We start from the raw sequence: 26,271 nt of genomic DNA, 5'->3' as shown, positions 1-26,271 counted from the left end.
TCATCTTCAGTTTGCGATGTTTGGTTGCAACAAGTAATCTACAAGATATAACTATGGCCTACTAATATAGTATTATGTTTTCATTATAACTTCAGATGTGAACTCCAACTGACTGATGAAATATATTTATAGAGGAACACAAGAGAAAAGAGGGAATAAATGGTAGAAAATATGAACAAAAAGATGGCTGTGAATTGTTTCAACTGGACCCCCAGTGTCTATGGGGAGGACAAGTCATGTAAATATCAAAATATATATCATGATTCAAACTGTTCCTTTTATACTTATATTGGGTCATCCTACACCAGTGGTTCTCAACCTGTGGGTCGGGACCCCATTTGGGGTCGAACGATCATTTCACGGGGGTCACCAAACAACGCAGTCCGCCATTCCCCCCCCCCTTTTCCTTAGCTGCACTACTCCCTTTTATTCTATTGGCTTTTGAAAGCCAATAGAATAGACTCTCTTGAATAGAGTCTAATTCTATTTGCTTTCAAAAGCCAATAGGAATTGTCCAGGCTGTCTCTGCCCTGCTGAGCCCGCCAAAAGTCCCATTCTGCAAACGGTGCTGCACCAGTTGAGTAGTCCTCGACTTACAACCGGTTGAGTAGTCCTCGACTTACGACCGGTTGGGGGTCGCGGCATTAAAAAGGTTGAGAACCACTGTCCTACACAAACAAGGGGTGAAGATTGCATCATAACAGAATATAACGGAATAACAGAGTTGGAAGGGACCTTGGAGGTCTTCTAGTCCAACCCCCTGCTCAAGCAGAAAAACATATACAATTTAAGACAAATGGTCATCCAATCTCTTCTTAAAAATCTCCAGTGTTGGCTATTGGATTTTAATTGAGAAGAAGGTTTTGCAGCTTCTTTGACATGGCATAAATGTAAGGATGCAATCTTAAGGCAATACTTTTTGTGAAAAATTGAGTTAAAATAGTAGTTTTGAAGGACCTAAATTCTAAGGTTGCTTCATTTATTTACTACACTGTCAGTGCTATTTTTGATTGCTGTTCTTTATAGACTCTACTTTTAACTAAATTATTGTATTTACTGCTTCAAATAAATAATGGGCTTGCTTTTTTATTTCGAGTCTATAAGTTCCTCTGGTCAGATTATTTGACCACTCTGGTACTTCTTTCTAGGTCTCTCCAAATTGTTCAATGAAGATGCTTTACTTAACTGTGAATGACTTTACTGGAACTGCTTCTTGAAAATGCTAAGTAGTCATAGTGCTCAAGATCCTACTGATATTTTCTGGGTGTAGAAAAAAACAAAAAACATTTGATCTCAGACCTTGAAATATGCACACAAATGGAGCACCACAGTGAATCTGCAAAGGCCTATTTTTATTAGCTGTCTAACGTTTTGGCCATAAGCTCCATAGCAGCATCTTGTGAGTAGATAATAAGAGTAACTTGTTTTATGGAATAGAAAAGTAACTTGCACTTCTATGCACCATGCTTTTGAAAGGTTTCTGCCAGGCTAGTAATAAGGTGATGATGGCCCTATTAACAACAGAATACACTGCTCATCTCATACACCCAAACCATTTAATCACTGGGCCATAAAAACCCTTTGTCTTGATGTTGTCATCTTTCTCCTTGAGAGCCTGACTTAGAAAATTAAGAAGTACAATCACATAGAGCAGCCTAGAACTTTGACCTATCATACATTGTCTGTAAAATTCTTTCCCCTCCCTCTATATTATTGTAAATGAATGAGTGGATGTTATTATCTGTATGTGTACAATCCTGAAAGAGTGCTTCTATTTGTGTCCTTGACTTACCTTTCTTCTCTCCCCTTTTCTTCATATTTCTTTTTCTCTATTTCAGTATCTTCATACCAGCCAGACCCCATATTTACAACAGTATTCTATTCTTTCATTTCTGTAACACTCATAATGTTGCACAAATACAGTGGTTTGAATAGAAGGAATACATACAGAATGCTCACCATCCTGGAAGAAATATGCTTGGAGATTTCAATGCTGCACCATTGTCCTTCACTTAATAGATAAAAGAAATTGTTCTACCTTCCTTTTCAGTTCTTGAAAACAAGTTTGGGCAATTATCAGTTACTCTATATTGAATGTTAACTATCAACATTTTCAAAATAAAGTAACATAAAAGGCTAGCAAAGTAGTTGTATATAATCAGACTTCCATGCAAAAGTTTCTTTGACTATACTGGATAGTTTAGGAATAAACATGAAAAGTATGCTAAAAGCCTTGAAATCTTGATTTAAAAAATAAAAGCTAATATTAATTCCCTAAATAAAAGGAATTTAGAGAAAGGATTGTATCTCTGCAAATGCTTCAAGGTAGAGTCTTAAGGAATATACAGTATTTCAAGTGGTCCCATGTGTACTTGATACTAAGGAGGAAGGGTAGTCTGATTACAGGTATCAGAACTCAATATTATTATTTATCCCACTTTTCTTTATATATTTTGGTCACCTCAAAATTCCTAATACCTAAATACTCCTGTCTCCTATTTTCTGCATAGCAACAACCGGGTGAAGTGTGTGTGTGTGTGTGTGTGTGTGTGTGTGTGTGAGAGAGAGAGAGAGAGAGAGAGAGAGAGAGAGAGAGAGAGAGAGACTGGCTCAAAGTCACCCAGCAGACTTTCATATCTAAGGGAGGCCTGGAACTCACATTTTATTTATTTATTTATTTTATTTATGAGACTTATATACCGCTTTAAGTGCAAGCACTCTCTAAGCGGTGTACACCAGTAAGCAATGTATATTTACATTGCCCCCAACAATCTGGGTCCTCATTTTACCTACCTCGGAAGGAAGGAAGGCTGAGTCAACCTTGAGCCGGTGAGATTTGAACCGCTGATCTGCTGAACACAGTCAGCTAAAGTGGCCTGCAGTACTGCACTCTAACTGCTGCGCCACCTCGGCTCCTGGTTCCTAGGTCAATTCCTTAACCACTGCATCAATTTGGCTCACTATTGTCTAATGGCCAAAGTTACTCTTTTTTTTTTCAGTCTTTTTTTTTCAGAAACACTAAGTTCTTATCTAAATGATTAGGCTGAGTAATTATGAACGTATATGGAAAATTTCATTTTTGTAACATTATGGGTTTTTTAAAAGAAGTTATTTGGGCTATGATTAAGTAATCAGTGCACTCAAGCAATGTGCTACACTTGAAAGCCCCACTGGATCAATCCACGCTATCCAGGCATGTGTTTCTGAGTGGTTAACTTACATTATTTAGGCCGGCATGATATTTAAATCAAATAACTGTCCCCAAACTTTGAAAAGCTCTAATACTAGGATGCTTTAGTGTCTTCCCAAAACAATTCTTCATGGCAGAGATAAAAAAAAAATTACAAATGAGCTAAATTATGTACTGAAGGACCCACTGAATCTACAGCCCATGTTTCATTGCCTTTAAAAAATGTTTTATAACTCCCCGTGTGGTGAAGTAACCAGAAAAATCTGACATTTTACATACAGCTTTTGCTGTTAGATCAATAAGATTATATGAAACAGAAATTACATTCTTAAAAATCAAATACCAAAAAGAACAGAAATAAAAGTAGATTTATTGTAACAATGTAACTAAAAGATTCTTCACACTTCTCCTGGATCTATTTGCACCTATTCAAGGGAAGTACACCTTACACATTGGGAAATCCTGCAGTAGACTATTAGAAAAGGAGAGACTCCTGAGAAATTCAGCCTTCTAAGGCTATCCTCATTTGCCATTGTTAATTATAGGAAATGGCTAACCATGACAGTGACAATAGAGTCCATCCTTTTTTGAGCAAAATAAATTAAGCTCTTTGGCTATACTTAAAATGGCCATATCTTCTTTATGCCAATGCATATATTATTCTGAATTTTATTACAAAATGTTTACTTTTAACCAAATAAATTCCAGAAGAGTAAGCAAATCACATGTTAACATTTGCCAAACTACTCATTCAAATACACACACACACACACACACACACACACACACACACACACAAGAATGTAGGTGAATACTAATTCAAAATGGACCAAATGGACCAATCGGACAAGGAATCAATCTGGAACCAGCTTTCTTGGACTCCTGTGACATGGAACAATCAGAGACTGTCACACCAGGTTTAAATGCAAGGGCCACTTCAGTTGTCTCTGAGCTGCTAAGAGCTACATCTGAAAGTAACTCATGCTGCCTCTGAAGATGCCAGCCACAGCTGCCGGTGAAAACTAGACCATGGCCATTTTGCCTGAAAGCTCATTCACTGCTCCATCAAAGTACTGCTTATGAAGAAAGATCCTTTTAAAAATATATAGGAGACACCTAGAATTCCTAGCCTGTTCATTTTGCTAAGGGCTTGAAATAGTACCAGAATATAATTAACAAATGTTAATAAGTCACTGAGGCAGATAAAAGGCCAGGAGTCCCACCTTGATTACATAAAATGATTCACAAATGCATAAACTTCCTCTGGGATTTAATTTCCTATCTAATTTTATTTCAGAAATAAATTTCTTACGATCCAGTTCTCATACTAAATAAACATATATAGGGGCAACACAATGCAGTCACAAAAAAAAAAAACACCTTTAGGACACAAAGGATATGTATATATCAATGATTTCCAAACTGGTGGCCTTGGCTTAATTACAAAACCTTTGAGATTTCTTAAGATTTCATATTTTGTCCTTGCTTTTTGGTATCACTATCACCTGTCTGTTTTGGATGACCCTGCACGGCATAGCTCATAGCTTAATTGAGTTACGCAAGCCCCTTCGCCACGACAAGGCAGTAATCCATGAAGGAGTCAATATCCTGTATGTGCATGCAAAAAAAATCCCTAAATATATTACACGTTCTTTTGCTATTTTAATACAAATCCTTCAGTCTAGCAAAGTTAAACAAAAATTTTATAATCTTGAAATCTTTCACCCATATGTATATCTGTGTATGTGTGTTTAAGGATGTATATTCACACAAGTATGATGTTATATATGAATCACATGCCTTATGGAATTTATTTATTTATTCAATTGAAATATCTGTTTACTCACTAAATTTTCACCAGTTTACTGAAGTCCCTGCCAAATTTGCTTAATTTTTGTCCCTCAGATTAAGATTTTTTGCCAGACAAAATTTACTTAGAAAAACAAAAATTGCTTTAACAGAAGAATCCATTCTCTTCCAACTATTATGATCTAAAAGATGCAAAGGAGTCTTAAAAGTTGAAAAGGAAACATAGAACAAGTAGAGGCAATAAAACCAAGAATCACTATTGGAATGTCTATAAATCAAATCCTAATTCTATCATGAAACACACCAGTTTATTGACAATGTATTTAATAGACTATGCATAAATATTTTTCATAGAAAATGTTTCCATAAAAATTTACTTTCTAGCTAAAGTAAATTTTCTTACCTCACTTTTAAAATTGTAGCCAAAGCCAGTACTTAAAATAAATCACTGGACTCCATGATGGATTTAGGTCAGTGGTGGCGAACCTATGGCATGCGTGCCAAAGGCCGCACTCAGAGCCCTCTCTGTGGGCACACGCGCCATGCCCTGGAGATGGCAACTGCTCCTCTTCAACCAGCCGCCTGCTAACTCACTAAGGTCCCACATGGCTGGATGCACCCCAGCACAGCTGGTTTCCCTCCCCCCTCCCATCCCTCCTGGCCTTGCATGCTCTCCTTTTCCCGGGCATGACCCACTGCATCACCTCCTCAGCTGTTGGCCGGCCATCCAGCTCAGAGTGGCTTCTTTGAACTGCTGGCGGTGGGCTGCGGAGCCCCAGAGTGTGCCAGTCAAGGGGCTGGCAGGTTGTGGTTGCTGGACACCATTGGCCCCCATGCACTCACTGGCATCTGTGTGTGGGGGCCAATGTGTCAGGCAGCAGCCGCCCCAGCCTTGCCCCATGGCAATGGCACCCCCACCCAGCCTTGTCTCACCCTGCAGAACAAGCCTACTGCCTACTGCCCCACCTGCCAGAGACCCCCTGGATCTCCCCTAACCCTGCCCACCCCTCACAGGTATCCCTCGCCATGAGCAACATTGAGGTGACCATGCCCACCTTGGCCACACCCACCCAATCTGCCATGACCACCACAGGCACACTCACTCATTGGACCACGCCCACCTGGGACCCAGCAATAAATAAGTGGGTTTTGGGTTGCAGTTTGGGCACTCGGTCTCTAAAAGGTTTGCCATCACTGATCTAGGTAGCTTATCATAATCATCACTGCTAAACCTGGACAAAGTTTTAAGGCATGAATCTAGGCAAGAATAATAAAAAGTGCAGCCTAGCAGATTTTAAAAAATATTTTATTTCTTTGTTTCTTTGATTGAGTTATATCCAATTTTGTGTTTAGATATAACTCTCTCTTCTTGATTTACGCAGAAAATTGGGATTATAAACTTCCTAAAGGTTTATGTTATTCATTTCATTTTTCAAAAACTCTATTCCATATGCAAATAAACTGTACATATCCTGGAGTGACCCTTGAGTCAACCTAAGTTATCCATGTCTTGACTAAGCCATATATTCATACCAAATGTCAGAAGTCCTATCTATACAGTCTATAATGCTTTTTAAATCATAGATTAAATAATCTCCTATAGCAATAATGTTGCTTCTATCTTTGCATTAGAATGTAGTATTTACCAGCATCATCCATCTCATAGTTTAAACATGGATACCTGTAGGAGTAATTGCATAAATGTGCTTATAGACTTGCTCCCATAAAGTCCTTCACATACCAAAACAGACAGCTCCAGCCACAGAACACATCCATCAGCCATTTGGACAGGCTCTGATAAGAACACGGGGAACAGGATGGATGAATCATCATCCACCTGCACAGCCTTACATTTGGAAAGTGTCTGCTATGTGATACATTGTAACCGCCCTAGTAAACGCCTTTTTATTACGCCGTGTGATGTAAAAACTATTGGTAACAATAAAAGAGGGTCTTGGAGTCAGCTCTGGGCTCTCATCCCGAGATACCTACGTGTGTGTCTCATTCTTCATGGGAGACCACCACAGATACCTTGCTTTCTATTTCATGCCTTCCATTCCCCAGCCTTTCTACGTTTCTCTAACCACCATGCACTTGAGGACAATGGGATTTGTAGCCTAACATATCTGGAAGGTATCTGGTTAGTGAAGGTTTCTCTATACCCAATGGATAAAATAAAAAATAGCCTTCAAATAGAGGACCTTTGAAATGCTAGTCTATTTTAAACAAGAGCCCTCATTTATATAGAAAAGCATTTTATCACACTTCAAAACCAACAGCAATATTTTGTATGAATTTAACCCTTATACTCATTCATTTCTTGGCTCTGTTCTAAGTGGGAGAAGTGAAATCTAAATACATTGCTTGTTTCTCATTTATCACACAGACTAATGACTTTTTTCAGCATGCTTGCATATTAAAATACCTGTTCCCATGAACATGAGAAGCACAAAAGGCAAAGCTGTAATGGAGCAAGGTTGGGTCAATGACAGCACCATTTTCTGAGTGTTCCATCAATTCATTCAGATAGCAGAGATGGCGGTGACAGCCTCTTACTCCATAACGAGCACAATATTCATCTAACACGAAGACTTGGCCGGGGCTAAACCAGCCCTGCAAAAGATGAGAAGAGAAAAAGTTCTTTAATGAATATAGGCTGTTCTTTTTTCCCCTTCAAACAAGTTCTCAGTATATTGTATAAAACCTTTTGAACTATTATACTTTTAATAAGCTCCATTTCATTTCTTTGGTCAATAAATTACAAGCCGCTAAATTCGAACAATCATTAGCTCGACAACTAAAAATGTCAGAAGTAGTTCATCCAAAACTATTCCACACTGTACACCAAAATGTCTAAAATGGTATCTCAGATACAACAAACTACAATTTCTTACGGAAAGGAGGTTATTAGGAGAGAGTATTATATGGAAAAAAAACTCTAAAGGAGTAATAACAAATATTAAATTTAGAAGATGTAAGTTCTGGAAGAGTGGAGGAAAAAGGATACACATAGAACAGAATAGAAATAGTTGCAATTAGTTATTCACTTTGCCTTGAGCAAAAGTCAGTTTTTCATACTTTTTGTTCTAAAGTTAAAAAAATGATCACTGGATGACATTCCAGGATATTCCACGATATCATCTAGAAGTCTGTGTTGACATCTAGACTCCATATCTTGCAATAGATATAGCTGAATCAACTGAAACATATTTCTTTTTATTGTAAATATTTATTAAGTTTTTAAAATTTTACAAAAACAAAACAACCCATCCCCAAACCTCCCCAACCCTCCCATTCCCTCCCCCAACCTTCCCAGAGCTGAACATAGGCTTAATTAAAATTTCTTCAAATAATCTAAAAAATATATAAACCATGAATAAATCTAAATACTAAATACATTAATTAAACAAACTATAAGATAATTAACAATAATATATGTATATAAAAAAAACATAAATACCAGAAAAATAATACTTGAGAAAAAAAAGACTAAAGAAAAAGAGAAAGATAAAAAAATATATATATATAAAAAAAAGAAAAAGAATAAAATCTATAAAATATTTTAAATTTTAAATATAAGTTATTGAAAAACTAAATAGTATTTTTTAATATCCAACTTATATTGTATAAAATCTATCCATTTTTTCCATACGGCAAAATACTTCTCCTGCGATTGATCCTTCAAGAAAGCCGAAATCTTTGCCATTTCTGCCAGATAAGAAACTTTAAAACACCACTCTTGCAAAGTAGGAAAAGATTCCTTCTTCCAACATTGCCCTACTAACAGCCTTGTGGCTGTAATTAAATTCAACATCAATGTAATCTTTTTAGTATCACAATCAGTAACAATACCTAATAAAAACAACTGTGGGGTAAATTTTACCCTCCTTCTAAAAATTCTTTGAATATTCCACCATATCTTAATCCAAAAGGCTTTTATATTTTTACACGACCACCAAATATGATAATAAGTAGCATCCAAACAACCACATCTCCAACATTTAGGCTGTAGGTCAGGATACATACGAGACATTTTTTGTGGATCAAGGTGCCATCTGTAAAACATTTTATAAAAATTCTCCCTTAAATTCTGGGCTTGTGTAAATTTGACATTCCTCACCCAAATAATTTCCCAGGTATCTAGTAAAACTGGTTCACCAAAATTTTGTGCCCATTTGATCATACAATCTTTAATTAATTCTGCCTCTGAATCCAATTCTACTAGCACCCCATAAATTCTCTTAATATGAGTTCGTCTTTGGTCTTTTACTTGTTTAAAAAAAATTTCATCTTTTCTAAGTAAACCCACATTACAATCCAGCTTCCATCTATCCACTATTTGTCTATACTGAAACCATGAATATTTAATATTTTCTTGTACTAGATTTTCCAAAGATTTTAACTGCCAATTTTTACCATCCCATCTAAGTAGTTGTGAATAAGAAACACCATCCATCTTAACTCCTCTCCTTATCCCCTCTATCGCATGCCCAGGTATAGCCCATAATGGAATTTTAAAATCACTTCTATAATATTTCCTCCAAACCCGAAATAAAGAAATCCTTATAATATGAGATTGAAAAACCCTATCAAGTTTTTTATTAAAAATTAAATAGGCATGCCATCCAAAAAGTAAATCCCAGCCCTCCAAGAGGAGTATTTCTACATTTGTTAAATTAACCCAATCACTAATTAATGTTAAAACCACCGCATCATAATACAGTTTCAAATTCGGTACCTTGAGTTCACCTCTCTCACGAATGTCTTGTATTATTTTAAGCTTTACTCTTGGTTTTTTCCCCGCCCAAATAAATTTATTGATACCTTTCTGCCATTCATTTAAATTAAACTCATTCTTTAAGATAGGTATCATTTGAAATAAAAAAGGAACTTTGGCAGAACATTCATTTTAATCACCGCAATTCTTCCCAAAAGAGATAATTGCAATTTCTCCCAGTTTTTCAAATCTCTTTGTATCCTGACCCATAACCTTTCATAATTATTTTTGTACAATTTTACATTAGAAACAGATAGAATAACCCCCAAATATTTTACCTTATCAACAACCTCAAAATCTGTCAACTTAACCAAAGTCTGCTTATCCAAATTGGTCATATTTTTGGGTAATATTTTAGTCTTGTTATTATTAATTTTAAAACCCGAAACCCGTCCATATTGGTGTATCAATTGTAATAACTCTACTACGGAATAAGTAGGTTGGGACAGGGTAACTACCAAGTCATCTGCAAAAGCTCTTAATTTATATTCTTTTTTATTAACTTCTATTCCTTTTATTTCCTGTGATTCTCGAATTTTAATCAACAATATTTCCAAAGTTAAAACAAACAGCAATGGTGACAATGGACATCCCTGTCTAGTCCCCTTTTCTATTGTAAAAACCTCTGATAAGCCCCCATTAACAATAAGTTGTGCCGTTTGTTTTTGATAAATAACACCCAAAGCTTGTAGAATCTTTTCTCCAAAATTCATTTTCTCAATTAATCTTTTTTTTTAATTGAAAATTTTTAAAAGTTTTTACAAATAACAACAAAAAAACAACAAACAAGAAAAACAAAACAAAACAACCCTCACCCAACCCCTCCCAAACCACCCCCTCCATCCCCCCCGAGCTTCCCAGAGCTGAATATAGGCTTAATAAAAATTTTAAGAAACCTAAACAAATTTTTACAACTTATAAAATAGTTAATAATAAAATATATATGACATAAACGTTAAGAAAAAAAAATACTTAAAAAGAGGAAAAAAGAAAGAGAAAAAGAAATAGGAAAAAGAAAAAAAAGAGAAAACAATCTATAAAATATCAAAAATTATATACAAGTTACAAAAAGGCTAAATAATATTTTTTTATATCCAATTTATGTTGTATAAAATTTATCCATTTTTCCCATACAGCAAGAAATTTCTCTTGTCATTGCCCCTTTAAAAAAGCCGAAATCTTTGCCATTTCTGCCAGATAAGAAACTTTAAAAAACCACTCTTGCAAGGTAGGCAAAGATTCCTTCTTCCAATATTGCCCTACTATCAGCCTTGCGGCTGTAATCAAATTTAACATTAATATAACCTCCTTAGCATCACAATCAGTAACAATACCTAACAAAAATAATTGCGGAGTAAATTTTACCCTCCTTCTAAAAATTCTTTGAATATTCCACCATATCTTAATCCGAAAAGCTTTTATATTTTTACACGACCACCAGATATGATAATAAGTGGCGTCCAAACAGCCACATCTCCAACACTTAGGCTGTAAGTCAGGGTACATAAAAGACATTTTTTGTGGATCAAGGTGCCATCTATAAAACATCTTATAAAAATTCTCCCTTAAGTTCTGGGTTTGTGTAAATTTAACATTTCTCACCCAGATAATTAATCTTAACATAAATTGCCAATTCAATTGGTCAAAAGCTTTTTCAGCATCTAAAAATATCAATCCTGCAGAAACCTGATTATTTTTGTCTAGATATTCTAATAAATTAATAATCTGTCTGACATTATTCTTCATGTACCTTCCAGTTATAAAACCCGTTTGATCCTTGTGTATAACCTGATGCAAAACCCTCATAAGCCTATTAGCCAAGATTTTTGCAAAAATCTTATAATCTACATTTAAAAGAGATATAGGTCTATAATTCTTTGATAAGGTAAGATCTTGATCTTCTTTTGGGATTAAAGATATAAAAGCTCTACCCCATGACGGGGGAATCTCTGAACCCTGTAGTATATTATTAAAAAGCTCTCTTAAAGGTTGAATCATCTCTTGTACCAAAGTTTTATAATAAATAGACGTCAGACCATCCGTGCCCGGTGCTTTGCCTAATTTTAATTCTTTAATCACTATCTCAATTTCCTCACTAGTAACTAAACCATTAATTTCTTGTTTCTGATCTTCTGTTAATTTAGGAAAATTGGCTTCATTTAAATAATTATCTATATCTAAAGCCTGCACTTTAGCACTCTTATATAATTTTTGATAATAATTTAAAAAAGATTTCTTAATCAAGTCCTTATGATATACAAATTTACCATTATAATTTATTTTATCTATAATTCTCTGTCTCTGTTTCTTTCTTAACTGATAAGCCAACCATCTCCCTGGTTTATTAGCATTGCAAAATGTATTTTGTTTCATATACAGTAAGTTAGTTGCAGTTTGATCAGCCATCAACATATTAAATTGTGTTTTAAGCAATTTTATAGATTCTTTAACCTTTTCATCTGTGGGATTTGAGATCAAAATTTTTTCTTTTAATTTAATCTCATCTTCCAATTCCTTACGTTTCTGAATCTGCTTTTGTCTATGAACATTATTCATTTGTATCAAAATCCCATGCATGAAAGCTTTACCTGCATCCCATACCATTGACATTGAAGTTCCCTTATGCATATTTAAAGCAAAATAATCCTTTAAGTGCTCCTTTAATTTTTGAACATTCTTTTCTTGTCTAAATAAATTTTCATTCATCCTCCACGATTTCTTCTCCTCTCTTTCATCAACCAACTCCATCCAAACTGGACTATGATCCGTCAATGTCCTAGGAAAAATTTTAACATTCTTTACCCTAAAATATAAATCAGTTGTAATAAAAAAAAATCAATTCTTGAAAAAGATTGATGTCTATCTGAAAAGAAAGTAAAGTCTTTCTCCTCCTGATTGCGTTCACGCCAGTAGTCTCGTAGCTCCCAGTCCTCTTTCAAATCAAAAAAAGCTTTAGGTAATTTAGCCTGTTTAAAAGAAATAGAAGATCCTTTTTTGTCTCTTTGTGTATCTAACACACCATTCCAGTCACCCATTAATATCACAGATCTATAGTCCAACAAAGTTAATTTCTGATGTAAGAGTCTATAAAATTGTTCCTGTTGTTGGTTTGGTGCGTACAGTCCCACTATAAGTATTTTCTTACTATATAAGCCAACTTCAATCATAACATATCTCCCTTGAAGATCAGATTCTACCAAACAGGCTGATAAGTTTTGCTTAACATAAATAACTACGCCCCCTTTTTTCCCAGGGGCAGAAGATACAAAATGAGATCCCAAACGAGCATTGACTAAATATTTTTGATCTTTGGCTATAATATGTGTTTCCTGCAAACAAATAATATCATTATTATGTTGCTTTAAATAATGAAAGATTTTCTTTCTCTTCTGGGGGGAATTTAGGCCGTTAGCATTCCAAGTCAGGAGCTTTACCATCTCCCTTAACCAGAAGCCTGGAGAAGACTGCTTGAAGATCTGCCATTGAAGAATGTGCCGCAGAACTCTTAGGTCTTGCTCCTCACACCGGCAACGAAGCACTTTCTTGAAGAGATTCTTTAACTTCTTTCCTCTGTTGTTCCTTTTCCTTGCGTCTATGCGCTCCACGGGTCATTCTTTGCTCTTTGATCTCTGCTTGTCGGGACCACTCCGACTGTAAGTCTCCAACCGCCATCACACCTAGTCCTTCAGACTGCTGTTCCACCTCTTTACCATCCAGAACTTTCTGCATCATAGATGATGATGAGCCTGCTCCCAGGACTGAACTGTAAAACTCCTTTGCTTTAGTGACTGTATTAAGTCTATAACGCGTCCCCGCATGGCTCAGGACAATACCCATCGGAATCTCCCATCTGAATGGCATCATTCTTTTTTTAAGTTCATCAGCTAAAAAAGCAAAATCTTTTCTCTTTCTTAAAATTTTAGATGGGATCTCCTTTAGAATAATAACATCTTGAGCAGCAATCTGAAATCTCTTGTTATAAAAAGCTTGTATAATTTCATTGCGCAGAGATCTCTTTCCAAAATAAATTACCACATCTCTTGGTAAATTTCTCTGTTTTGCAATCCAAGAATTAACTCTAAATAATTTTTCAACCTCTCTGCGTATTTCCTCTTTCTCTCTATTCAAAATAACAGCAAAGTCATTTACCACAATCTCTCTCAGGTCTTGCTGCATATCTTCTTTCAGACCCCTGATTCTTAAAGCATATTCCATCTCTCTGTACTGAGACATAACAATGTCATCCTGTGACATTTCCATTTTTTTTCCATGCCTTCAAACTTATCTTCCAAGATGTCAACCTTATCTTCAACCTCTTCAACTCTAGAGTCAAGCTTCTCAACCACAGAGGCAAGTCCTGATAGAGCCATAACTATATCTTGCCTCAAAATAGTGTTATTCTGCTCCAACAGGTTCTTCACTTCCCCTCTAATTTCAGTTTTATTCTGATCTAAAAGCTCCTTCATTTCCCCTCTGATTTGAGTTACTGCATTTCCCATTATATCTTTCATGTCTTGTACAGATATTACTGGCAGAGGAGGAGAAGATGGTGGTGTAGCTTTAGGCTGTTGTACCGGTAAAATCGCAGGAGAAGAAGCCACCTTAGGAACTGTAGAAGCTGCTTGCCTTTTTGAAGCCATTTTTTTAAAAAAAGTTTTTTCTTATTTCCTCTTTATTTAAAAAAAAATCCTCAAAAAATAAAAAAAACAAAGGAGAGTTTGAAAGATATTTCAAAAACAGAAAACCACCTTCAGAAAAAGAGGAAAAGTTTAAAAAGTTTAAAAAGAAAAAGCTATATAGTCCATAACATTCCGTTTAACTTTCCCCGAAAAAAAACAACCTTTCAAATCGCCATTTTACTTTCACTCTCCACACAAACAGAAAAAACAAAAAGAAAAAGGTCAGCCTAAACTAAAAAGCAAAATAAAACTCAATAAATCCAATCCTTTATCCAGCTCTGTCCGCTTTATAAAGAAAAAACACTCACCAATCCCTTTAAGCGCGGAGATGGTAGCGGCGTTTCACTTTGTTCCCGAAGGAAACAAAGACAGCTGGGAGGCAGAGGCGACCCGAACTCCGAGGGAGCTCTCTTTCAACCCCCCCCCCAAAAAATCCCTGGGGGGGTTGAGATGCTCTACCTCTATTCGGGTGGTTCTCTCCCCCCTCCCTTCGCCCGGGAGGGGGATTTCGAGCCGCGGGACAGCTGGTGACTGCTGTACTCTGCGGTTCTCACGCTGTCCCAGGAGGACGGCTACAATGTAGCCACCATCATCGACGCTAACCACCGGAAGTTCTGAAACGTATTTCTTTAGCTTAGAGCAGTCAAGCATTCTGGAACGCTCAGCACAGAAATCATGATACAAAGCTGCTCAGAAAGGGAGACAATAAAAGAGGACTGATGCTTCAGAAAAGTAATAATAACAACAAAAACCAACAACTTAACTCTCAGAGGCCTGGACTATTGTGATATCTTAAACATGAATAAAAACATGGCACAATATTTCATCTGACCAAGATCAGTAATGAGGACAATCATAGCATTAAATAGACATAAGATACAGTACCAGACAGCTAGACCCAAATTTGTGAAAATCTGTTCAACAATAAATCTGCCTATCTTTACACAAAATTCTATCTCGTTATAAAAAAATTAAATCAAAGGTGCCTTTTCTTTCTTTGGTTAAAGCATTTTAGAAAATACGAAGAATAATTTTCTTGGTTTTGAGAAAATCATGATTTAGAAAAGGGCTAAACTGGGGATGTTCAATAGCAGACCTTTTGACAGACCTGAAAAGTCATGGCTTTTTGGCTAAAGAAGCCAAGATTACTCTTCTTGTAATTCTTAAAGAAGCATATGACAGGCTTATAGAGCCATTTGTGTGAATAATAAGCAAGGATTGATTATTTGCAACAATATTTTGTTTTGTGAGAGCAACAAGAATGGAGTCCCAAAAGGAAGCTGTCTTATAGCAAGTCAAGCAAGTCTGTTTCAAATAATAATAATAATAATAATAATAATAATAATAATAATAATAATAATAATAATAATAGACAAAATGCCAAATCCAGTCTGAACATCTGGCTGACTGTGCGATGATCCATAATAATAATAATAATAATAATAATAATAATAATAATAATAATAATAATAGTAATGAGGGACTAATTCTGGCTGCACAAGACCAAGCCTTAAGGACAAATGCATATAAAGTCAAAATTAAGAAGACAGCAACAGACAGTAAGTGCCGCCTATGCAAAGAAGCTGAAGAAACAGTGGACCACCTGGTAAGCTGCTGCAAAAAGATCGCACAGACTGACTACAAGCAGCGGCATGACAAAGTAGCAACAATGGTGCATTGGAAGATCTGCAAGAAATATCATTTGCCTGTAAGCAAAAACTGGTGGGATCATAAAATAGAGAAAGTCATAGAAAATGATAAAATTAAACTGCTCTGGGACTTCAGAATTCAAACAGACAAACACCTGCAACATAACACCCCAGACTTAACAATTGTCGATAAGAAAGACAAAAAAGTCTGGATAGTGGACGTGGCAGTGCCTGGAGACAGCAGAATAGACGAGAAAGAACTGGAGAAGATAACAAAATACAAAGACCTACAAATAGAAATAGAAAGACTGTGGCAAAAGCAAGCAAGGGTAGTACCAATAGTAATAGGCTCCTTGGGTGCAATCCCAAAACAACTGGAGCACCACTTGAACACCATTGGCATTGACAAATTCGCTATTAGTCAATTGCAAAAGGCAGCCTTACTAGGAACTGCTTCCATTCTGCGACGATATCTGTAATACCACCAAACATCCACATCTGCCTATCCCAGGTCCTGGGTAAGGACTCAATAGGTAGACAAAATGCCAAATCCAGTCTGAACATCTGGCTGACTGTGCGATGATCAATAATAATAGCCAAGCAGTTCAACAATATACTACAAGGAGGAGAAATTGAAAAGTGGCTAACAACTGGGAAAACCTACCTAATAATGAAAAATCCAGCAAAAGGGGCAACACCAGGCAACTACAGGCCAATTACCTGCTTACCAACAACTTTCAAATTACTAACTGGTGTGGTAGCTGATGCAGTACAACAGCATCTAGTTGAAAACAATCTCTTTCCACCTAAGCAGAAAGGAAACCGCCCCAATAGCAGAGGAACAAAAGATCAACTCCTAATAGACAAAATGATCTTGGAAAACTGCAAGAAAAGGAAGACCAACCTGAATGTGGCATGGATTGACTACAAAAAGGCATTTGACTCTCTGCCACATGACTGGATAATCAAGTGCCTAGAAATAACAGGAGTCAGTAGAAACATCAGAAAATTTGTGCAAAGATCGATGGCACAATGGAAGACACAGTTGCAGATCAATGGTGAGAGACTGGGAGAGGTTAATATCAAGAGAGGAATATTTCAAGGAGATTCATTATCACCATTACTATTTGTTATTGCACTGTTTCCTCTGTCAACAATACTGAATAACTCAGGACATGGCTATCAAACATCAAAAACATCTGCCAGACTATCCCACCTCCTTTACATGGATGATCTGAAGCTGTATGGAAAAACATCATCTGAAATAGAATCGCTGCTCAACACTGTCCGTATATATAGCCAAGATATTGTTATGGAGTTTGGCTTGGACAAATGTGCCACACTTACTATCAAACAAGGAAAAGTAGTGAAAACTGAAGGAATCAAGATGCCCCACGAAAATAACATTAAGAGTCTGGATGAGGAAGATTACTACAAATACTTGGGTATCCTTCAAGCTGACAACATCAAGCACACTGAAGTCAAGAAAAAGATTAGAGGTGAATACATCAAGAGAGTGAAGAAGATCTTAAAGTCCAAACTCAATGGAGGAAATACCATAAAGGCAATCAACACCTGGGCAATTCCAGTCATTAGGTACACAGCTGGAATAGTGGACTGGACTCAAGCAGAACTAAAAGCAATGGATAGGAAGACCAGAAAAATAATGACAATGAATCATGCCCTTCATCCACGCAGTGACATTGACAGACTTTATCTACCAAGGCAAATAGGTGGGCGTGGAATGCTACAAGTACATCAGATGGTTGAAGAAGAAAAAATGGCTTTGGAAGAATATCTGAAGAACAATGATGAAGATGCACTGAAATTAGTATATCAAGAAGGCTTACTGACTACTAGAGAGATCAAACTGGCCTACAAGAAAGACCAAATGAAGAACAGAATAGAGGCATGGGAAGACAAAGCACTACATGGCCAATACATTAAAAAAATAGCTGGGAAAGCAGATAATAATAAGACCTGGCAATGGCTAAGAGCAGGAAAATTGAAGAAAGAGATGGAGGGACTAATTCTGGCTGCACAAGACCAAGCCTTAAGGACAAATGCATATAAAGTCAAAATTGAGAAGACAGCAACAGACAGTAAGTGCCGCCTATGCAAAGAAGCTGAAGAAACAGTGGACCACTGGTAAGCTGTTGCAAGAAGATTGCACAGACTGACTACAAGCAGCGGCATGACAAAGTAGCAACAATGGTGCATTGGAAGATCTGCAAAAAATATCATTTGCCTGTAAGCAAAAACTGGTGGGATCATAAAATAGAGAAAGTCATAGAAAATGATAAAATTAAATTGCTCTGGGACTTCAGAATTCAAGCAGATAAGCATCTGCAACATAACACCCCAGACTTAACAATTGTCAATAAGAAAGACAAAAAAGTCTGGATAGTGGACGTGGCAGTGCCTGGAGACAGCAGAATAGAAGAGAAAGAACTGGAGAAGATAACAAAATACAAAGACCTACAAATAGAAATAGAAAGACCGTGGCAAAAGCAAGCAAGGGTAGTACCAATAGTGATAGGCTCCTTGGGTGCAATCCCAAAACAACTGGAGCACCACTTGAACATCATTGGCTTGACAAATTCGCTATTAGTCAATTGCAAAAGGCAGCCTTACTAGGAACTGCTTCCATCCTGCGACGATGTCTGTAATACCATCAAACATCCACATCTGCCTATCCCAGGTCCTGGGTAAGGACTCGATAGGTAGACAAAATGCCAAATCCAGTCTGAACATCTGGCTGACTGTGCGATGATCCATCATCATCATCATCATCATCATCATCATCATCATCATCATCATAATGTAGTTGGGAGGGACCTTGGAGGTCATCAAGTCCAAATCCCTGCTCAGGCAGGTAACCCTATACTATTTTGGACAAATGGCTGTCCAGTTTCTTCTTAAAAACTTCCAGTGTTGGAGCATTCACCGCTTCTGGAGGCAGGTTGTTCCACTGGTTAATTGTTCTAACTGTCGGGAAGTTTCTCCTTAGTTCTAGGTTGCTTCTCTCTTTGGTTAGTTTCCATCTGTTGCTTCTTGTCCTGCCTTCAGGTGCTTTGGAAAATAGCTTGACTCCCTCTTCTTTGTGGCGGTCCCTGAGATATTGAAAAACTGCTATCATGTCCCCCCTCATCCTTCTCTTCATTAAACTAGACATACCCAATTCCAGCAACTGTTCCTTATATGTTTTAGCCTCCAGTCCCCTAATCATCTTTGTTGCTCTTCTCTGTACTCTTTCTAGAGTCTCAACATCTTTTTTACATCGTGATGACCAAAACTGGATGCAGTATTCCAAGTGTGGCCTTACCAAGGCATTGTAAAGTGGTATTAATACTTCACGTGATCTTGATTCTATCCCTCTGTTAATGCAGCCTAGCACTGTGTTGGCTTTTTTGGCAGCTGCAGCACACTGCTGGCTCATATTTAAATGATTGTCCACTAGGACTCCGAGATTCCTCTCACAGTTACTACTATTGAGCAAGGTACCCCCTATACTATATCTGTACATTTGTTTTTTCTTGCCTAAATGTAGAACCTTACTTTTTTCACCACTGAATTTCATTTTGTTAGATAGCGCCCAGTGTTCAAATCTGTCCAGATCTTCCTGTATCCTAAGCCTGTCTTCTGGAGTGTTGGCTATTCCTGCCAGCTTGGTGTCGTCTGCAAATTTGATGAGTTCCCTATCTATCCCCTCGTCCAAATCGTTGATGAAGATGTTGAAGAGCACTGGGCCCAGAACAGAGCCCTGGGGCACCCCACTACACACTTCCCTCCATGTAGATGTGGTTCTGTTGAGGACCACACACTGAGGACAGCCGATCAGCCAGCTACGGATCCATCAGGTGGTGATGCTGTCCAACCCACATTTTTCTATCTGATCAAGTAGTAGGTTGTGGTCTACTTTGTCAAATGCCTTACTGAAGTCCAAGTAAATTATATCCACAGCATTCCTCTGGTCCACTAATTTTGTCACTTGGTCAAAGAATGCAATAAGATTTGTCTGGCATGATCTATTTTTGACAAACCTGTGTTGGCTTTTAGTAATAACATTGTTTGCCTGTAGGTGTTCGCTGATTTGTTGTTTGATTATCTTTTAGAATTTAGAATTAGAATTACTAGCTTTGATTGGCAGCCTAGGGTTTTAGAGACACTTTCTCATTTCTCTCTGAAAGTGCTTGAGACTGAATGTAGGAAATGCTACACCTGAATCATTCTCTATCATTATAATGTCCATTTTGTCATATGAGTCTTCATTTATCCCCCCCCCAAAAAAAATTGGTAGCTCTGCTGGCATAACAAAAAATTGAGTTTTTAATTGGATAAAATTATTATAATCGTGTACTGTTTTATAGTTGCTTACAAGTTTTCTACTCCTTATCAGGGAATTGAGGAATGATACTTCAGCAAAGCTTATGATTTTAATCAGTTTGTTTTAAATCTAGTTTTTCCACATTAGGCTTCTTTTCTTGTGTAAAGAAATAATGCATGTAGCTATTTTCAATCAATTTACCAAGATGCAAGAGACTCTTTTTTTAAAGTTATTTTCAGTATATGCAGATTGAAAAGAAGGAAATTAAAATATTCTTTCCAAATGCATGTTAGAGAAGAATTTCTACTATAAATTAGTTGATGTCTCTCCAGGTTTCCATGGGTGCCAAATTTCAAACTATCTATACTGATGAAAAAATGATGGAGGGTGTGTGTGTGTCACAAAAATAACCTTCTCCACGCCCACACCATTCTTAGCTTCAAATATTACTAATAAAGAGAAGAGCTACAATCAATGGCAAAGCATAAGCGTTACTATGCCAGAGCAACCTTATTATCTGAAGTAGCATTGAAAAAGATATCTATCTGAAAGATTGGGGAGTTACAGTAAATAGGTATACAATAAATTAGGTAAAATGATGGTTTTAATCAACATAAAGCAGTCTCCAATAGTCTACATTTCCCTAGTTCTTTTCTGCTGCAGCAAATAAGCCTATCCCACTCACCTTAGTATACACCACCATACTTCACATTTAGTGCATCATGGGAAAGGATAAACAGAATATGGTTGTCTGTCTGTCTGTCTGTCTAATTACTCAACCCATAATGGAATGGACAATATTCTACACATACAAGTTCATCTTTAAATATTTTAAAAATACCAAGTCTCATCGAGCACATATATAATAAAGCTACTTTTCTTTAAAACTCTGCATTTACTGAACAGCAAACCTACGTTTGTTGTTTTATAAACTTTGCCCTTATCTTTTTGTGATTAGTAATTTATAAATTAAAATAGAATTATATATATATATATATATAAAAGATCATATCATATCATATATATACTTTATATATATATAAGAATATGGCATGGCTAAAGCAGAAAATTAATGGGTCAGACCTCACAGCAAATTATGTTTTTCAAGATACCAGTTTCTGCTTTTGCCGTGAAAGCTATTATTTTTGTTATACAATTCTTATTTTATTATTTTGATATATAAAAACTTATACTAGGATATGATCTTATCTTTTGTTCTATTGGCTGGTGATGGTAATAAAATATGTTACAGCTATAAACAAAAGGAATCAGCAGCCAAACCGAAGACTAATGTGAGGAATTGCACATCATCTTTTACATTTTTTCCCTCATATTCTTCTCAATTACCCACCTTCATGATTGCAATATCACTATTTAAATGTTCTATGTGCTCATTTGAAAGTGAAAAAGAAAGAAATAAAGGAAAGAAATTACAGTTTACCTCTAGAGTGGTAAGTAATGCATTCAGGATTTAAGCTTAGGAAACTAACCTTGACTCAGCTAATACAAGTGCAATAAATCTCCCCCCCCCAATGGTTTTGATTCTGTTCTTTTCATTTCTTTTCTCTTCTCAGTCCATAAAGGAGGAGAGAATTACCAGATAGATGACATAATGCTTGACATCTGGCAAGCTGGATTTGTACCTTAAAATGCCTGTACAGGTGTTAGCAAATCCCACCACAGAGGGTTCTATATTTATTAAAGCCTTCTGCTTTTATTCAGCCCTCCCAAGAGGGGCTGATAAACCATGGTTCAGAGACAGTTTGAATCTCTTCTCTTTTCTATTGAGTGGCACAGCAGTAGGCTGCAAATGTATAATTTTCAAATTTGAAGGCAATCGATTGAAATGCTTTATACTAACCTCACGCATAGTTATTAAATGCGTCTAGAAGAAAAGACCAGTTTGCCGTCTTTCTATTTCTCAGTTTTTCTTTTCCGTCACTTCTTTTATTCCAGCCCTTTTACTCACCAAACAAGAATAGGAATCATTCAGTCGGTGATCCAAGGTCTGTCTCTGTAGTACTCTAAAGAGTGCAGCATGGTCAAATGTGCAAGGATTAGCAGAAATAAACTCATCCATGTCATGCTTCTGTGCATGATCTGCATCTGCGTGTAGAAAAGTAAAAATAATACTTTGATATAGATTGTTTCACTTTAACAAGAGCTTAAAATTATATGGAGAGGAGCTTTAATTAGACCCTGTCTTCTTTTCCAAATCTCACCAGTTCTTCCTCTAAAAATACTGCCACAAGTAGAATCTAAGCAAGTGACAATGATATAAGAATTCATGGACAAACAGAGCAAAAGTAACACACACACACACACACAAATAAGATAAAGCGATACACATATTCTTATATATTTATATGCTTTAAAATTCTCACATATAAATAACAAAATATTCACACATAAATACTTTCAATACTGTTTTCATATATTGCCCACTGCAAAGCTTTCTCTGTAATGATGTTCTAAAATTTTAGAAAGTTTAATATCAACCGTTTTGCCAATACTAACTACGAGATGCCTGTTTTAACAAGATACTAACAATACAGAAGATTTGATTTATTTAAAACAACGTATCTTTGCTTACAGGCATGAAGACACTTATCTCAGAGGAAAATAGCAATGGAAGATAGCTGGAAGCCCATTTCTTAAACATCAAACTAGAGCAGAAATGAACACATAGCCCCACACAGGGTCATTTCCAGTCTTTTGCTTTTTATATGCAGTTTTAAAAGAAACAAATATAAAGTAGTAATGGCAAAGAGCTCTTTCAGCCTTCCAGAACCAAGAGTAAAAAAACTGGAAACAATATTTCTTTGTGTAAATTATATATAACATACCATTTTAAATGGCACCTCAATCAAATATCTGAATTTATTGTTGTTCAGAGATTGCATCTTTCAACGCCTTTGAACCCCGCGGGTTTATCAAAAGACACAATCTAGTGATTCTTTCGTTAATGGTATGTTTTGTCAAAATCCTCAATGCAAGTTGCTATAAAATATGGACAGAAAAAGCCTTACCATTGCCAAAAGGACTAGTTATGCATTAGCACATTAGCTCACTTTGATTTTGTACACAATATTGGAAGTGAACAGGCCACTATCAACTAAAACATTGATTCGACCCTTACAATAAGGTCTTTGCTCTTCTTTGTTCTTTTAATTTCAAATATAGAGGTTTTTTAATGTTTGTTACCAGAAAAGATGTATTCTCAATATATTCTTGAAAACTGTGCTACAAACCTAAAATTTCTATAAAAAAGGAGACAAAAGTTTATTGATTAAATCCAATTCTAAAGTTAGGTTCATAATAAGACTCCATATTGATCTGTGGGCATGATGCTAACATAATCAGTCACATTTAGAAATTTAGCCCCAGATCATATTGATCCATGTCAAGTCCAACTTTCAGATGCATTTGCAGATGGAAGAATTATTTAATTCAAACTGAAGGATCTACAGCATCATATCCTGAAAAGATGCAGAAACAAATTCATATCACTTGGCTCTGTATTGTCAAAGCAAGAGTCACATTCATGTGACAGATTTAACAAGGTACATATAGTAAATAAACTGTGTGATAATACATTGATAGGTTACGCTATGAGATTATCATCTACAGATAACAGGAGTAAATTTTTACAGAGTTTTTGGAACAATACTTCCCCCACTCCTCAAGTCCTAAGATATATTCATGTATGTAATTAAATGACTGTATTTAATTACCAAGCATAAAAATATTAATTTTAGATATAACTACATGATCTAAGAATCTCCTGATGTAGAAAGCGATTTGAATTAGTCTTAAGTAGACTGACATCTTTTAACTGAATTGCGATGTAGCATATATGGCAGTTTGCTATTAATTTCATATATGTAAAACATTTCTAATTAGCAAAGGATATGGGGAAAATTGTTACACTGATGGCTTACTGTAATCATCTGATGATACAGAAAAGGAAAAGAAAGACAATGGTGATTTTTTTCTCTCTCCTTATCATGCATATAAACTAGATCTAGATATTTCAAAATAATTCAAAGCCTTGATATTTCATATTAACATTCTTTATTTCTTAAAAAGAAGAAAAGCAAATTAGTTTATGTAAGTTCATTAACTTTTTTTGAAAACAAGTTTACTTTTTATATAGTTCTATACCATTAAAAAACCTTAATTATTGGTAGCATAAGCTCTAGAGTTATATTAACATAAATTGATGCCAGATTGCTGCACTACCCTGTAATAATTGATCTTGAGCTTCATTTGGATAAATACAGTCTGCTATTCCCAAAAAGAGCAGAAAGAATCCTATCCAAACATAGGTTTTTTAAGGGGATATTGTTCAGTTAAAATTGTGAAAGTAAATTGGGACATTGGGATGGAAAATGGTTTATAAAACGTTACTGTTATTTTCCTTAGCTGTCTTCATATAACACAAAAGAAACAGAAAAATAGTTACTAGAATATTTTGTTAAAACCGAGGACTGTTTTAACCGCATTTTGCTGTTTTTGCTGACTGTTTTTGCTGCATTTCTGCCATTAGCACAGCCAGCAAGGGCTGGCTATTTTGATGATCCCCCATCTGTACTAAGTTCAATCAAGAGACAGTTGCAGGAAATACGATGGAAAGGAAATTTGATAAAACAGAAAATTATCCTGTAGCTATTGTCAAGCAACTAGACATAGATGGGATGCAGCAAGACGACAAGGAAAATGATAGTAACCCTTAGGTTGATACCTGCCAAACAGGACCACATAGTTTGCTGTCACATTTTATATTTAAAGGAATGTATGTCTCTTCCTAGCCTTAGGAGAAAGCAGCCAATATTTCTTTATGGAGAATGAAACTAGGCATGCCATTCCTAAGGCTGCCTCAAATCGGTATCATTTGTATCAGGAAATCAATAAACACAAATGTGGGTGGCATAGTCCTTCAGAAGTACTGTCTCATATAAATGTTACAGTATTACTAAATACAAAGTGAGCCAAAAACATAAAAGGATACTATAGTTACATATGGAAAAATGTGTTATTTGCAAATTACAATAGAAAGAGGTATTATTAAATACGAATCAGTTAGCTAAGATGGTTGAAATGGCACTATATGCTTACTCTCTGGCTATTTCTTTAAGCCAAAAGGGTGGTCAGTCATTGTTTCTATTATATTATCAGCTTGTAGAGTTGATTTCTTTACAGTCATATGAGCCACTTCAATTGCCATAAAGTTGATAAAATCATATAATCAATAAAAGAACTACTAGAAATGCCTATGAAACTGGCAGTAATAATTGAAAACATCAGTAGTATCTTGGCCCACTCTCCTGACCAAGAGGCAATTATAGCAGACTGACTTTTCTTGCTTGATGGAACAACCAGGTTTTAACCAGCTTTTAAAAGTCCGAAGGAGCCAGTTGCAGATCAGGTGGAGTACTATTTCAGAGGCTAGGACATAGGTGTCAAACTGCTGGCCCGTGGGCCAGATGCGTCATGCCAAAACTGCACCTACCCCACTGCTGGCAATGGAAAAAAGTTGCGGTACGTCACGACATGTCACGTGACGTTGCGAGTTTGACACCCCTGGACTAGGAGCATCCACAAGCCAAGTGGCAACTAGTGCTGCTCTGTGAATAAAGGTGTTACATCCATCAGTATTTGAACTTTAGTATTCTGGATCAGCTGCAGTTTCAATGGCAGTCCCATGTGAAGCTTATTGCAATAATCCAGTCAAGAGGTAACTAAGGCATGAGTAACAGTAATTAATGCCAGCTAGGAAAAGTCACAATTGGTACACTAGATGGATCTGAGTGAAGGCCCTATTTGCAATAGAAGTTTGA

At 36.2% G+C, this 26,271-nt stretch overlaps 1 protein-coding gene across 10 annotated transcripts in view; it reads right to left on the bottom strand.

Annotated features, from left to right (window-relative positions):
* CADPS2 (calcium dependent secretion activator 2) overlaps positions 1 to 26,271 on the bottom strand; it is a 387,552-nt gene that overhangs the window by 141,698 nt on the left and 219,583 nt on the right. For all 10 annotated transcript variants that reach the window (XM_039328305.1, XM_039328306.1, XM_039328308.1 and 7 more), the window contains 2 exons: positions 22,401 to 22,537; positions 7,425 to 7,612 (listed from right to left, as the gene is read on the bottom strand). In XM_039328305.1, coding sequence (XP_039184239.1) covers positions 7,425 to 7,612; positions 22,401 to 22,537 — 325 coding nt within the window. The remainder of the gene's footprint in view (positions 1 to 7,424; positions 7,613 to 22,400; positions 22,538 to 26,271) is intronic.

The sequence above is a fragment of the Crotalus tigris genome, unplaced genomic scaffold, assembly GCF_016545835.1.
Source record: "Crotalus tigris isolate CLP2741 ecotype Arizona unplaced genomic scaffold, ASM1654583v1 scf7180000024375.2447938, whole genome shotgun sequence".
In the NCBI taxonomy this organism is placed as follows: domain Eukaryota; kingdom Metazoa; phylum Chordata; class Lepidosauria; order Squamata; family Viperidae; genus Crotalus; species Crotalus tigris.
Note: the sequence above shows the minus strand (reverse complement) of the source record. Positions and strands in the feature narration are given on the sequence as shown.